This window comes from Rhipicephalus sanguineus, chromosome 4 (genome assembly GCF_013339695.2).
Source record: "Rhipicephalus sanguineus isolate Rsan-2018 chromosome 4, BIME_Rsan_1.4, whole genome shotgun sequence".
NCBI classification, from domain to species: Eukaryota; Metazoa; Arthropoda; class Arachnida; order Ixodida; family Ixodidae; genus Rhipicephalus; species Rhipicephalus sanguineus.
This window is the reverse complement of record NC_051179.1, coordinates 193,206,213-193,222,070: the sequence shown is the minus strand read 5'-3', so window position 1 is coordinate 193,222,070 and position 15,858 is coordinate 193,206,213. Positions and strand designations below refer to the sequence as shown.

The 15,858-nt window shown below is 48.1% G+C and overlaps 1 protein-coding gene across 1 annotated transcript in view; it reads right to left on the bottom strand.

The window, feature by feature from the left end:
* Nucleotides 1-15,858, bottom strand: part of LOC119390989 (pre-mRNA 3' end processing protein WDR33-like) — a 277,891-nt gene that overhangs the window by 40,209 nt on the left and 221,824 nt on the right. The window contains 2 exon segments of the mRNA XM_049415008.1: nucleotides 9,363-9,587; nucleotides 10,016-10,285. Of these exon segments, the coding sequence (XP_049270965.1) occupies nucleotides 9,363-9,587; nucleotides 10,016-10,285 (495 nt within the window).

Below are 15,858 nucleotides of genomic sequence, written 5' to 3'. Positions count from 1 at the left end.
TCGTGGCATTGTGTTCCCATCCAGCCTGGTGCGATTCAAAGAAAGTGCTGCGATAATCGTCGGCCTGAACACCACCACTCAGACTATTCTCCTACCTCAAGGTTCTACGGTGACCTGTTATGTGGATACACAACCGGTATCTTTCGTCCCTCTTGACATCTTTTTAACGAGATGTCCCAGAACTTTGATCGTTGTGCTACCGAAGTGGCACTTCTTGGTGTTTAGTTGAAGGCCAGCATTGCAGAGGCGTCTTCACTTGTCTTGGTCATCACCCGTTGTATTGGTACAAAAGAAGGATGGATCGGTACGATTTTGTGTTGATTACCGCGCGCTCAACAAAATCACCCGAAAGGATGTATATCCGATGGCTCGTATAGATGATGCACTTGACTCTTTGCAAGGCGCGCAGTACTTCTCCACCCTTGACCTTCGTTCCGGATATTGGCAAATCCCAATGGACGAAGCGGACAAAGAAAAGACCGCCTTTTCTACGCCGGACGGTCTTTACGAGTTTAACGTAATGCCCTTCGGCCTATGTAATGCCCCTGCCACATTTGAAAGGATGATCGACATGGTTCTTCGCGGCCTCAAGTGGAAAACTTGTCTATGCTACAGTAGAACCCCGCTGTTACGTTCCTCACTGCTGCGTTTTCCCGGCTGTTACGTCGTTTTCCGCCGGTCCCGGCATAGCTCCCATAGGATACAATGTATTGGGAACCCCACTGTTACGTCGTAACTGTCGGACCGTTCCCGTATGATACGTCGCGAAGTGCGCCCGGAGCCGACCGAGTGACTACCAAAGAGAGCGGCCATGGTGCATTTTCACGCGGCTTGGCCTCGTTTGACCATAATATTAGCCGCATGAGAGGCGCAAGCAACAGAATCTTTCAACTGATGCAAACAAAAGCATGGCCTTCGAGATCCAAATTGCAAAAATGGCGTCTATGACGTAACTGCTCGCGAAAGCAAGGCCTTCAAGATTGGCATTTACTATTGACAAAAGCATAGCCTCTGAGATTTGCATTGCACAAACATGGCGTGTATGACGTAATTGCTTGCGAAAGCAAGGCCTTCGAGATTGGCATTCACTTCTGCCATCGCGTTGGCGTACACTCATCATCATCGTTATTTGTCGGAGAACGGGAGGAGTTCGAGCTGGTTGGAGCTCGCATGGTCGTGCGTGCGGTTCGCGGTCGGACTCGCCGCGCCGGTCGTGATTGCGTGTGCTTAGTTCTTTCATGCCTACAGCTGTTAGTGTTAAAAAAATCACATACGTTGATTACATTTCTGTGGATGAGGCCGTCCTAAGCTCCGCGTTTCTATCCATGACTAGATCGCGGCTGAGCGCGCCAATTTTCGTGCTGCTCGTAAGAATTGAAATAAAATTCTGTACCACTAAATATTTTGCCGTTTTTCCTGTTTTTCGGCTCTTACGTTTCCCGTCTCTTACGTTTATTTCCTACGGTCCCTTCAAAAACGTATCAGCGGGGTTCTACTGTATTTGGACGATATCGTCGTGTTTTCTTCCACTTTCGATGACCATCTGCAACGCCTCGGCGAAGTGCTCACATGCCTCTGCAATGCTGGCCTTCAACTAAACACAAAGAAGTGCCACTTCGGTAGCACAACGATCAAAGTTCTGGGACATCTCGTTAACAAAGATGGCATCCAGCCCGATCCGGACAAAATTTCCGCAGTGCTCAACTTCCCGCGCCCATTTCGTGCAAAAGAACTGCGCAGCTTCCTTGGGCTCGCATCATAATTCCGACGTTTCATCCGGAACTTTGCCACCATTGCCTCGCCTCTCCACAAGCTCCTTGCTAGTACCGCTCCCTTTGATTGGAATCATCAGTACGAAGCCGCATTCCAAGAACTCAAGTGCGCACTGACATCCCCACCGGTTCTTTGTTATTTCAATGACAAGGCACCTACGGTACTACACACTGACGTTAGTGGGCAGGGATAATAATAATATCTGGGGTTTAACGTCCCAAAACCAGTTAGTGGGCAGGGAATTGGTGCCGTAGTGCTACAACGCGACCGTGAATTTCGCGAGAAAGTTGTCGCGTATGCAAGCCGCACTCTCACCTCTGCAGAGAAGAAGTACTCGATAACCGAACAAGAGTGCTTGGCTGTTGTCTGGTCCATCCAAAAATTTCGTCCGTACCTCCATGGCCGACATTTCACTGTTGTGACAGACCACCATGCGCTATGCTGGCTGTCGACAATCAAAAACTTGTCGGGACGCCTTGGCCGCTGGATTATCCGATTACAAGCATATGACTTTGACGTCATTTACAAGACCGGAAAGAAGCATCAAGATGCCGATGCTCTGTCACGATGTCCATTGCCGCCAACATCGGAGCACGTCACGTCACCTTGTCAAATTGGCCACACTGAGGACGCATCGTCGATTGCATCCATTTCTTCCCTGCCTTCAGCCAACCGCCCTTCAGTGCTTTCCACTCACCAGCGTGCCGATTCTTATTGCAGTGACATCATCAGTCGCCTAAGTGGTGCTTCGTCTTCTCCTAATGCCAGGCTACGGAAACAGCTCAAGCTATTCAAGTTTGAAGACGACGTACTCTATTGGTACATTTTTCACCCGGAAGGCCATCGATGGGTCCCCGTCGTACCACGGGCTCTTCGCGGTGAAGTTCTTCGGGCGTCACACGACGACCCAACGTCAGGCCACTTTGGCTACCACAAAACCCACGAGCGCATCCGCAGCCGGTTCTTCTGGCCAGGTCTTTCCACGAGCGTAGCTAAATATATTGCCTCGTGCGCGCTTTGCCAACACCGCAAGCGGCCTACTACTGTCCCAGTCGGGACCCTACAACCACTTCCTTGCCCAGCACAGCCGTTCTCTGTCGTCGGAATTGACATATTCGGGCCCCTCCCAACTACCCCAGAGGGCAAGAGATGGATCGTCACCGCTGTTGATCACTTGACCCGGTACGCTGAGACGGCCTCGATCACTTCAGAAACTGCTTCCGAAGTAGCAACCTTCTTCTTGAAAGCTATCTACCTACGGCACGGAGCCCCTCACGTTCTTTTGAGTGACCGAGGCAAGGCGTTTCTCTCCAGCACACTCAGTGAAGTTCTCCAAGCGTCAAACACAATACACAAGACAACATCTAGCTACCACCCACAGACAAATGGTTTGACGGAGAGATTTCATCGCACGCTGTGCGACATGTTATCCATGTATATCCAACCTGACCATCGTAACTGGGATGCGGTTCTCCCATTTGTAACGTTTGCGTATAATACGTCTGTTCAACGGACCACAGGCTACTCTCCGTTTTTCTTGGTATACGGACGCCAGCCAACCTCATCACTCGACGTTTCTTTCTTCTCTGGACCCGTGAACTCTTCACCATTCATTTGCGACCAGTTCCTGTACCGGGTTGCCCAATGCCGTCGTTGCGCCTGTATAAACACCGAAGCTAGCCAAGAAGATTGCAAAAATCGCTACGATGCCACTCACCGCGACGTTTTCTATCGCCCTGGTGACGCTGTACTCCTATGGACGCCTGCACGGACACCTGGCTCATGCGAAAAGCTTGAGTCTCGCTATATTGTCCCCTACACAGTTATAGACCAGACCTCGCCGGTGAACTACCGTGTTACACCTGTTCATGCCTCCACTGACCAACGCTGCCGCGGCACAGAGGTTGTGCACGTTTCGCGTCTCAAACCCTTTCATCTGCGTTCCACAATGTAATTCGCGGCCAGGCTGGCTGCTTTCGTCAACGGGGGAAATTAGTGTAGGCATTAATAGGACTTCATCTTCCTCATCTGTAAATAACCATCATCAGTCATTGGCTGGGGCGTCTTCTTCGTCGGCGCCATCTTGCCTTTGGCGTAATAAAGCGTCGGCTGAACCGCTTTATTTCAATATATATACTACTGCAGTAAATTTGGAATAAACAGCCGAAAGTTTGCGCTCCCCTTAACCCTCCCCTTGTGTTTTCTTTGTGTGAAATAGCCACTTCCGTGGCTTCTGAAAGAACATGAACCGACTAGCCCAACAACGTGTGCTTCTGGAGAACAATGGTAACACGCGCTCAATGCGAATGTGCATTCCATGCAGAGCGCGTGCAGCTGACAAGTGGCCAGAGCTAAGCGGGCCAAGCGGCCAAGCTGGCCCGAAAGCTTCTCTGTCGCCTTGGCAACCGCACCCTTTCCTCACTCTGCGTGCCAGTGAGCCTGCACCGTGCTGCTGCCGCGGACTTTATCACCTTCTTATCTTTCAGCTCCTCGTTCATTTGCTCCACACCTCCTCCTCCTTCGGTTAGCCCTCGTTGCGCCGTCCCCGACCGGCGTGCCTTTGTTGTAAAGGGCGCTCGCTACCTCGTTTGGCGGCAGGATTTACCGCGTTATGAGCGGTCTTTCATTTCGGGGGCTGCACAATAAGCGGTATGCGTATACATGGAGTCCTAGGGGAGGGTGCACTATAAGTGGTTACGTTATAAGTAGGGGTGTGCGAATATTCGAACTTTCGAATATTTTTCGAATAGTGTTTGCTATTCGATTCGATTTGCACCGAAATTTCACTATTCAAAGTATTCGAACTTCTGGAAAATAAATATAACGGTTTATAATAACGGAAAATAAATATAAAGATGATAAATTGGTGTGCAGCGTGCTTGGTCTTGAGTTTTGGGGGGGTGAAGCTGCTAGCCGCTTCCACCGGTGCTCCGAGCGGTTGCTACGTGACGAGCTTGCCGGGGGGTCCGCTGCCGATGCATAAAATGCCCATCGACGGTTCTGAGGAGCCAGCGGGCAATGCGATGTGTTGCTTGCGACGAAACACATTGCGGCTTCTTCGCTTTCGCCTGTCCGCTAGCGCGAAGTTCTTGCCCGCAAAGCTCGGATTCGTCTCGTACATCGGCGCCGTGAGCCCGGTCGCAATGTGCATGGCGGCGGTGCCCGATGTTTCAAAGTATGTCATGCTCGATCCCAAGTACGAAGTGTCGTACCGCGATGGTCTTCGTCACGAGGTGCGAAATGCTGATAAGCAGAACAGTTGGTCCGAGACGCGCGTCTTCGATCTTCGCAACGAGAGCGGCGTACTATCGTAATCCAATGCTTGAACTTCCGCTTGCAGCTGCCAAACTAAAGTGTAATTATGTTCTAAATGATCGTCGACCTGTGAACACAGAACGAGTGCGAACATGTCACTAAGTAGCGCGATTTTAGACAGCCGTGACCTCGCAACGTGCAAGGAGCAGGGCGAGAATCGGACCAATGGCAAGGCGTGCTACAGCAACATGGTGGATGCAGCCAATTGAAGGCCTCGGAACGAACTTCGAACATTTGCTTTTTGTACGATTTTTTCTGAATGGAGGACCTAGCCGAAGCGGAAACTCTGAGGAGGGAGAAATGCTCTTTCCGACGAGCCCAAGATGGCGGCGCCCGGTTGCTTCATTGCGGAGCTATAATTTTTTTCTTAAACGCAGCTTTTCTTTCTTTTTTTTTTTGCGATTTCCGCAATAATTTTTGCCACCTTGGCAAGCACAACAAATTTTTTACCGCACTTGTACATAGTTTTCAGTGACAATATTTTGGAATCAGAAAAAGGGCTACAGAAACTGAAAATGCGACTTTCGAAAATATTTTTTTGAACACGAAAGTGTGTTATGCCGGGGTCCACCATGGCTCGACCGACGTATTTCCATCAGGGTTATGACGTAAAATATACAGACTAATAGATGGCAAGGAAACAAACTAAAAGAAAAAGTTCCGTCACTGGGAGTCGAACTCACGACCCCTCGCTCCGCAGCGTGGGGCGCGAAACGATTCAGCCACAGACGGCATGTTCTTTGCCATGCTAACGGCGAGCTATTTATAAACACCATTTGCCGATGGCGGTACTCAGAGATCAGTGGTACATCAGCGTGTTTTCGTTATCACTAGTGAGATGGCGCGAAGGGCTCGAAGAGCGTGCTTTACAGGTCGTCGCCCCACGCAGATGAGCGCGCGCCTCTACAGGGTGTGGTCGCTCGTGCGCGCGCTTATCTCGTGATGGTGGTGGTTTGTACGTCTTGTGCTCTCACCGCAACTTTGCGTTCAGAGCACGAAGGTCACCTCGCTCACTGCAGCGGTCGCTTTTGTGAAAGGAGCGCGCTCATCCTGTGTATGTTCGTTCCTTGCGCCCTTTCTGCTTGAGCAGCACGTTGCAAGTTTCGAACTGCTTGCCGTTCTTCGCGTGACATCCAAAAAAGAAATTTAAAAAAAATTGCAAAGTATCGCGGCGCACCCTTACTTTTATAAATACGTGACACAATCAGCTGCACTGTGGTGACATTTCTTTTTATTTGGACACTGATATGTAGCTAAACGCCAGAAGGCCACAAAGTGTTGTCACTCAGACTCGTCCGAACTTGAGTCGGACGACGCCTGCTTGTCACTAGTAACGTCCCAGAGTGCATCGTCCTCCGTTCCATCCAATGCGTTGCTAATGCAGCATTTGCGAAAAGACTTGCGCACCATCTCTTCTGGGACAGATTTCTATGCTGACGACACCCAGCCACAAACGGTCGCGAGAGGTGGACGTCGTAGGCGGCCAGCGGGGGTCTTGGGATTGTCGCCCAGCATCCACTCATTGTAGAGCTTGCGCACGCGATCTTTAAAGGGTTTGTTGAGCACTACGTCCAGTGGCTGGAGGATTGATGTTAGTCCCCCAGGGATCACGACAAGAACCGTCATGCCATCGGACAGGGCTCCCTTTACATCGGCCGTGAGGTGGCCTCGAAATGAGTCGAGGACCAACGTGCTCGGTCGCTGAAAAAGCGCACCGGGTCGCCGATTCCACACGAGCCGGATCCATTCGAGCATGAGGGACTCATTCATGAACCCTTTTTCGTTCGCTCTCACGATCACATCCCGAGGAAAGTCTTCTTTCGGTAGCCCTTTTCTCTTGAAAATGATATAAGGGGGCAGCTTCTTTCCATCGGCTGTGCACGCGAGCATCACTGTAAATTGCGAATGCTCGTTGCCCGTTATCAAGAGCTTCACTTGCTTTGATCCTTTAGCGGTCACAGTCGTGTTCGAGGGCAACCAGATCGGAGTTTCATCAGCGTTGCCCATGTGTCCCGTCATGTAGCAACGCTGTCGACGAAGCTGTGTGACGAAGCGCTGATATTCGACCAGCTTGTGATCGAAATCTTTGGGCAGTTTTTGGCACACGGAAGTACGCCACCGCAGCGCAAAGCCCTTCGGCTTCATAAATCGGCGCACTCACAATGGTGAGCCCTTGAATTGCGCCCTCGTGAGCCCAGAGTCGCGCGCTATCTCGAGAGCTTTCACACGGATGCACTCCGCTGTCATGGGTAGCGACCTTGCACGCAGCTCCCGGACGAACTCGGCGAGTAGAGTTTCCAGTTCGGGGCGCACTGCAGTCCGTCCACGAAACAAAGTTTTTCTTTGGCTGCTGCAGGATGTGATGCGCTGCTTTTGGCTCCTCCAGTATCAGACGCTTTTCTCCGATGCACCGAATTCCCGTTGTGCCGCCAGGTTGCCATGCGCTTCGGCATACTCGATAACTTTTTTCTTAAAGCCTATCGTAAACTGCCTTCGGCTACCACTCATTTCTGAGGGAAACAGAAAAATAAAAACAGCGGATAACCGAAGCAGCCACAATTGACAGAAGAAAAAGCAAAATGGCGTTGCCCAACGGTGCCACCAGCCCGCCGCGGCTGATGCTCACGATGGCAATGGAGGCTTCTGACTTCAGCTGCCCATTGTTGCGAGACTTCCGCATTTTTTTCTGCCAATGACCGGTATATAAGACAAGGGTCGACTTTTCATCGCGTTTTTTGGAAAAAAAATTCGACCTACATTCCGGTTTTTACGGTATTCGAATTCGCTTCGCACCCAAAATTTTGCTATTCGCACAGCTCTGGTTGTAAGCGGTCTGTACTGTATTTTGGAATCTGTTGGAACTTCGCCATTGCATCCGCTTGTGATACACCAAGGCACACATCGCTGTTGTGCAACAATTTCTCGCCGAGAATAACATTCCGGTCATCCCTCAATCCCTGTACTTCGTGGATCTTGCTTTGAGTGACTTTTGGTTGTTCCGTACTCTGAAAATGGGCCTCAACGGGACACATACTACAACCGCGGTGGGCATCAAAGTGAATGCGAAGGCCAAGCTCTGACAAAGCCCGAAAGAAGCTGTCCACATGGCAGGAGCAAATATGTGCGCGTGCAGGGGTTCTACTCTAAATGTGATTAGGTAAGCATTGGCATAGGTCATAACATCAGCCGTGATAACATTAGCATAACATTAGGTCATAACATTGGCATTCTGGGAGCTTCATGACCATTGTACAACCAAAATAACAGAGATAGTACACGTTCCATGTACTTAAAAATGTGCATTTTGGTTGAGGGCTTGTGTAGTGATGAACTGACCTCTCACCCTAGTCTTTCTTGAGCTGTTCCCCTTCCAAACATATACAACTGAACCAAAATTATGTTTTCCCAGAATGCACTAGAGCATGAATGTGATCAGTGTTCACACGATAAGAGTAGGGAAGCAGTAGTAATGTTTCTCACATCATAGAAACAAAGGTAAAGTTTACTGAACATCTCAGGAGTGATGAAGGTGTTTCGGCCAAATAGTGAAAATACTGACATGGCTGCCTGGATCAAATGCTGCGATACTGTATTCCTCGTACTGTGCTCAACCCATCTAGGCAAATTCATTTGAGAGTTGCTTATTATGGAGACCGCAGACATGCCTTTTGTGAGCCTTAACTACCAACACTGTGAATTCGATGGAATGCCAGATTTCAAGTGCACGTGAAAATGGTCTTAAAATTTATATCGATCATACTGAGGACAACAAATGACACTGATCTATGTTGTGGAAGGTGCCTGTTGTTCTTACAGAGTGTAACAAAAAAAAAAAAGCAAGTGAGGCAGATATCGAAGTGGACCTACAACCATACTGCACTTGCTGTAATCAACATTGTTTCCATTTTTACATTCAGCACTTGGATTTGCTGTAATCAACATTGTTTCCATTTCTACATTCAGCACTTGGATTCTTTTAGATGCAACTTTGCATGTGTGCTTCTTTGCAGTCTTAGCCCACTAGAGTGCCCAGTCCCTTACAGTGGGTAACATTAGAGAGTGCGTAAAAGGAAACGCTCTACATAAAGCCAGGCTACCTGAGGTGACACCTTGGTATACAAGGTTTTTTGCATTCTGCCTCCTAAAGCACACAGGTACAACGAGCAGATTCCACATTTTTTGTCGATCAGTTGTGAAGGACACTTTCCAACTTCCCCAGAGCCCACTACACCCTGTGTCCATCATGAAAACACCGCTGCGATGAGTGTGCGCACCTCCGTTGGGCGGTGCATCGACACCGGCAGCAGAGACTGGTGGGGTGCCCTGGAAGTGTGGGGGGAACATCATGCCTGTTGGATGCGGGGGTGCATTCAGCAGGCCCCCAACAGGTGCAAAGCCAGGTGGCTGGCCCATCATCGGCATGCCTTGCTGCTGAAGGTTCATACCACCTTGAGGTGTCATGCCCGGCATCGTCGCTGGCGGCTGGGAACCATCTGCACCTGCATAAAGAGATCAACTCCGATACTGGTGCTAACAAAATAGGAAGTTCTTGCACAGTGAAAATTATGAGAAGCTTCCGTTTAATCAGAATTGAGGCCCGTTTATTCAATCCCCACTTGAAGCTGACACTCATACACTTCTATAGGCCATGTCATAATCCCATTAAAAAGCGTTTTAACGCTTTAGGAGGTGTCTAGGATCATTGCCAAAGCTCCGAAAAGCATCAAAAAGGCGGGTAAGTAATGGTGTGCGTATTTTTCTATTTTCACGACACCGAAATTCTCACGAGAATGAACAAAAATCACTTCCAGGTCATTTCGTTACTGAGGTGCTCAACCGTAAAGAAACTTCTGGGCGACCACACATTGCTTCTGTGCCATTCCTTGCGGTGAGGCCTCGTGTGGATGGATTTGAAAAGCCAACGTACCGTCTTGCTTCTGAGCAGGCACGCCTCCTTCGGGTGGTGGAGGTGCGAGCAGCAGGGGCTGCTTGTTCTCCATCCACTGCTGCTGGAAGTGCTTTGGAATGGGTTTGGAGAACGGGGTGCGCTTGTGTCGGCCGCCACCGCCCGAGTGGCTCTCCGAGTGCATCTCTTCGCCAAAGTCCAGGCCCGGAATGGAGCCACCGAGTTCCCGGCCACCACCAAAGTCTTTCCGACCGCCTCCCCCCGAAATGGGTGCTGCTGAAGTCTGCACATCTGCAGCCACAAACGCATGTCAATAGAGGTAAAAAATTTAGGTACCTACAGTATATATTTTGCTAAAGAGCACTCCACTGGATGCTTGTTAACAAAGAGACACACATACTGCACCGAGAATACTATATCAGCAATGGTGACAAGAAACTCATTAGGGTGTTTTAGCAGTTACGGTAATACCGTACTGTTGTGGTCAGCACGTAGCTTTTTTAGTCCACAAGACCTCTCTGTTGGCCACTTTGATCATCTCGTCACATTAGCACACGCAATGAGCAACTTGCGCAGCTAACAAGTTTTTAAAAAAGGCCAACCACCATGGAACGGTATTTCCGCACTTACTGTACGATAAACTGGCACCGCTAAAACACCCTATAATGACGAGAAGCATTTTGAAAGAACAAAAGCTTGGAGGACACCGCTTTCAAGAGTAGAATGCGATAGCATGCATCGCCTCAACTGTGCCGCAAGGTGCACGTAACGTTGGCTGTTTCAAACTGTCCTAGAATACCTACTGCAAGTACAGTGCCCACTACACCATGATTCTTCCTTTTGCAAATCAGCGAAGGGCCCACTACACGTCCGTAAGGCAACACGCAAACCCACGCAGCTGCTCATTTTGTTGATGCTTTTACTGCTGATGAATAAATATGTCTGAGCGCTATATAATGGGTGGGCCTTTAAAACACCCACTCGTGCAACTGACATGTGTTGACGCCTGGCGCAATTCTACACTTCTGCCACGCAATATTACATGCGTTAAGGAGATTCCTCCCGCTTTTATTTTTCGAAGAAGTTTCAAGCAATGGCGTCGCTGTGAGGTAGAACACCTGCTTGCCATGCAGAAGGCCTGAGTTCGATCCTCACTCGAACCAAAGATTTTTATTGTTTATTTTATATGCATCTTTCTGGTCATGAACAATGCTGATTTTTCGCTCACAACTGATGCCTGCAAAACAGGCTCTCGTGTTAAAATGTTCACACCCCAGAGAGCAGCGGGGAAGAGAGGCGCTTATGATCAGATAAGGAACTAGGCCTGCTGTTTTCAGGGCTGCAAGCGGGAAAGTGAAATGTAGGTTGTTTTTTTGCTGTTGCACATGACCAGTTGTGTGTCTTTCTCAAAATAAATGTCAGCGCCTGTGTTGTCTCTCTTGCCCACGTCCCCGTGTTTTTTGCACTATTCCACAATGCGTTCATACCAACTAGCTCGGCTTTCCTTACTACAGCACTGCTTCGTTAAAACGCCATGCCCCGTGAGATTGTCCCGAGTGATTTGCATACTGTCCCACAGCCTTAGTGAACGTCAGATGAATGAACCTTAGATGAAAGCTTTTCTAAAAGTACATATTTTTTGTTTTTACTTGTTTTGTCAACTTTAGTTTCTCTACTTTCATGACAAAAAAAATGAAGGTTGTATTTAAACTGGAAATAGGCTAAAATCACTTTTAAAGAGCATGGGGTGGCTATTGAAAACTAAACAGAGCTCATTGTCCAGAGTGCCGTGGAAAATTTCACCTGGCTGCTTGCCATTGCATTTCACATGAGGAATTCACCAAAACCACGTGCTAAAAATAACCACGATTCCCAAGCTCTTATGAAGGAAGAAATCATTTTAAACAGAATCTTTGCCACATAGACGAGCTTTCATTTTGAATTTTAAAATGTGTTTTTCTCAACATGCAATTTTCGGCAACTTTTTGAGTTTGGACATCATGTTCTTGGTACTTCTGATGGCCAGATCTGGACAAAATGTTTCCCACATATTCCTTAACATGTGAAGAGTGCAGTTATGTCCTTTAAAACTTGATATTACTTATATAATTATTACAAACATAAAGTAAGCACTTAGTGTGGGCTGGACATTTTCAGACTTGTCATATTATAATTTTTGCTGTTCATTAATATGTCTTACACACACCTTCTAGTAAGTTTTCTGCATTCTGCAGTTAATATGGAGCAATCTGAGCCATTAATGACTCATAAATATACAAGTTTAGTGACAGAAAAAGTGTGTCCAAAAAGAGCTACATTTCACACATTGTCATGGTACAAAATGAAAACCATGCAACTTACTATAAAACTAATTACATATTTGAAATCAGCATAAAAAACTATGTACAGAGAAAAAGTTTTATTGCCCTAGGCTAGAGATTAAAGAAACTTTTTTATTTTCGAGTAGCATCTCCCCATAACAAATATATAAAGAATACCCTGCCAAAATGCATGTTGGTTTAAAAGGACTGTCTACTGTCGTTCAATGCCTGTGTGTTTTGTATTGCAAGAGAAAACATACCGTCTGAAATGCCCAACCTTGCAGTGGTTTCTCTTGAAACTGAGTCAAAACTTTTAAAGCGGAATTTTTCAATCTACGTTGCCTTCTAACTGTGTAGGGACGCCTGCAACATTGATTGCTACAGGTGATGACAATTGTGCCAGAGAAAGCAAAAAATTGGAACAGCATGCAGTTCTTGTAGGATTAATTTGCTTAATGGTAAAACGATTACTGTAATAGTAGTTTGGAGCATGCAGTTGTGACTTCTGTGCTGGCGAATGCTGCCAAACCTCTACGAACGATTCACAGGCATGGAGTTTCACAGACATAGAGGGAATACTGGTGCTGCAGTGCTGTTGTATACACGGATTGGCATCGTTCACAAAAAGCCTGGACACCTCGGTATGCCTCGACACTAGAAGTGCACCTTGCATGAGAGTGGCTACTTTTGTACTGAAGCAGCATGTAGTGACCCATCTTTTTCTCACAGTTATTTCATTTCATTTATTGATACTGTCAGCCCTTTTAGCGGGCTATTACAGGAGTGGAATGGAATCATATTAAACAGAAATGTGCATAAGAGAAACATAAGAAAAGGAACCTTCACTACTGGAACACATATCATGTCGCAGCACATATACATACAACTAATCTAATATAATTGCTAGGCAGGTAGATTTAAACAGAGAAGTTCGTCAGTGAAAAATAAGGAAAGAGAGCATCACTGCCGAAACACATATCATAATTTTGCGCGAAATATAATACATAACAAAACACATAATAAATAATATGAAACACATAACGAATATCATAACCTAGTTCACGTAATTCATACATGTCATCACAATCTTAGCGCATGGCATCAAAGTACACTATAGGTTCAAGAAGCCCTGCAGCCGCAGGGCTTCTTGAACTGCTGAGCGAAGGCGGTGACGTCAACTTCGTTGTGCCACGTCATCGGCGCCATCAGCTCTGTAAAAGCATGACCTTCGCGATCAGTTCCACCAACGCGCGCAGCCAGAAGTAGTCACGCAGGCCACGGCTCCGCCAAAACCACGGTGGTAGAATAAAACAGGTGGCCCATCGAGCGCCGCGAGTGTGTCGCCGTACTGCTTGAGTTGCTCGCGGCCGCCGCTAGATTCGCGACGAGTTTTTGGGCCGAAAGACGCGCACCGCAAGCTCTCGCTGTGCTGTAAAAACCGGTTTCTCTAGCTAATTTCGTGGCTTTAAACGGTTGTTTGTGCTTTTACTAGCTTGTAGTGGCTGTCTGCCAGCTTCGATCGCAAAAGTAAGAGCGCCAGGCTTTATGAAGCTTAAAATTTTTTAATCGACGCGGGTAGTCCCGATATTACTGTCACAGGGTGCCGATTGCAAGAGACGCGCGCGTATTTATTATTTTTTTTTTCGAAAGCGTGAAAATTCCTACCGACGAGTGTAGAGAGCAAAAAAAAAGCATTTGGTTTTCACGTTATCGTATGTATGTCGGAGGACTGTAGCTGGCGGTCTTTCCGTGGAATCTCATTTCTCCACAACTGCAGTCGCCTTTCGTCTTTCGGCGCGGAGAAAAGACACAGCTTTCTTTTGCACGTTTTGTAGCCAGATTTGCAATTTGGAGCGAAGCATTTTCGCCCCATGGTGGCCACCGCATCAGCGGCACAGATCGAGTCACCGTGGTTTCAGCCGTGGTTCCAGCTTACAAAGTGAGCGGAAACACCGATACGGTCGCGCACGTTGGTTTGACGGAGCGCAACAAATGCGACGCATCAGAGCGGACCTCAACCCGTGGGATCACCTAATCACAATCACCGTGATCTGGCGGTGATCATGACTCGAAGGCCGATTGCGACTTTTCGACGCTGGTTGCGTCGCATAGGGACGCTCTTGCTCTTCGGACGGACCTCAAAAGTTAAAGATGTAAATTGCAGTTTCAATGCTCGCGACGCTCGCTGGCCACATGCTTTCGAATGCGCCGGAGCGGAGATATCGGCCCAGAGTATACCTGCTGCCACCTTGCGGAAAAGCGGCGGCAACTCGAGCACCTCCGTGACACGCGTGGCGCATTGGCGGAGCGGCGCGTCGGGCCACCTGTTATTCTACCACCGTGGCCAAAACTACCGACTATGACGTAGTTCCGGTTAGTTCATTTCCACGCCCACACTTTTGGCGCGCTTGCTTGGGGGGAGCAAGACGCACTTTCACGTATTTTAAAGCTCCTGCTGCCACAACAGCGAAAAAAATTACGCCATCGTCAACAATAATGTTGGTCCTTGTTAATAACAAAGTTTTACCGAATTGTAAAACCACTTCAGCATTCCTTTAAGGAGGGGAAAGAAGGGCTATTGGCCAGCGAGGCACAGGTCACATGACTGGCATGGCCACGCCAGATTGGTGATAGCAAAGAGGCATGGGGGAGACCCAGCTCCACCCAGTGGCATGTACAGGGACCTTTACTGCACTGGTGTTTCCGCGTGCCACGAGGGGTCGTACGACGCAACAATGAACTAGCGACCACATTGGCGAAAGGGGTCGATGACATGCGCGCCATTTCCCCTCAGATGCAGATAGTGGTATGCACAATACCGGAGGTACCGGTGCGTGACTGCAATCTGCAAAGAGCGGTTGTCGACGCAAACAAAGAGATATGGCAGATGAGTCGAGAGAAAGGCATCGAGGTAGTGGAAATAAACAGAGAGGTGCACAGGTGGGGTGGTTTTTGAAGAGACGGAATACACTTCGATAGGAGGCTTGGTAATGAGGTGGGTTGGCGACTTGCAGGACGCGCAGTAGCTTTTTTGGGGGGCACGCGGGCCCTTCGGTGCCCAGGGTAGCTTGTAATGAGGAAAACACCCGGGGGACTCTTTGACAGGCAGTATAGCGAAAAACCAGAGAAAAGGTAAAAAAAAGGGAGAAGGCGCGTGTTGCAATTAGTTACATTAACATGCAGAGTGGCAGGAAAAAAAAAGGCAAAATGGTTAGAGATTGAGGAACAGTTAAACAAGGAACAGATAGGTGTTTATGCGGATACAGAAACACACCTTAGAGACTTGGAAGAGCCACCACATATTGACAATTATATTTGGGAAGGATGTAACAGGATCACATCAGAAAGGAGAGGTGGGGGTGTTGGAATGCTAATTCATAGCAGAACAAAATGGCATAGAGTGAAACAAACGTGTTCCGAGCACATATGGGTTTCGGGCACAGTAGGTGGAAAGAAAACGTGGCTAGGTGTAGCTTACTTGTGGACGGGGAATAACTGCAGAGAAAAGAATCTGGAGATAGTGAAATGCATAAGCACCGATAT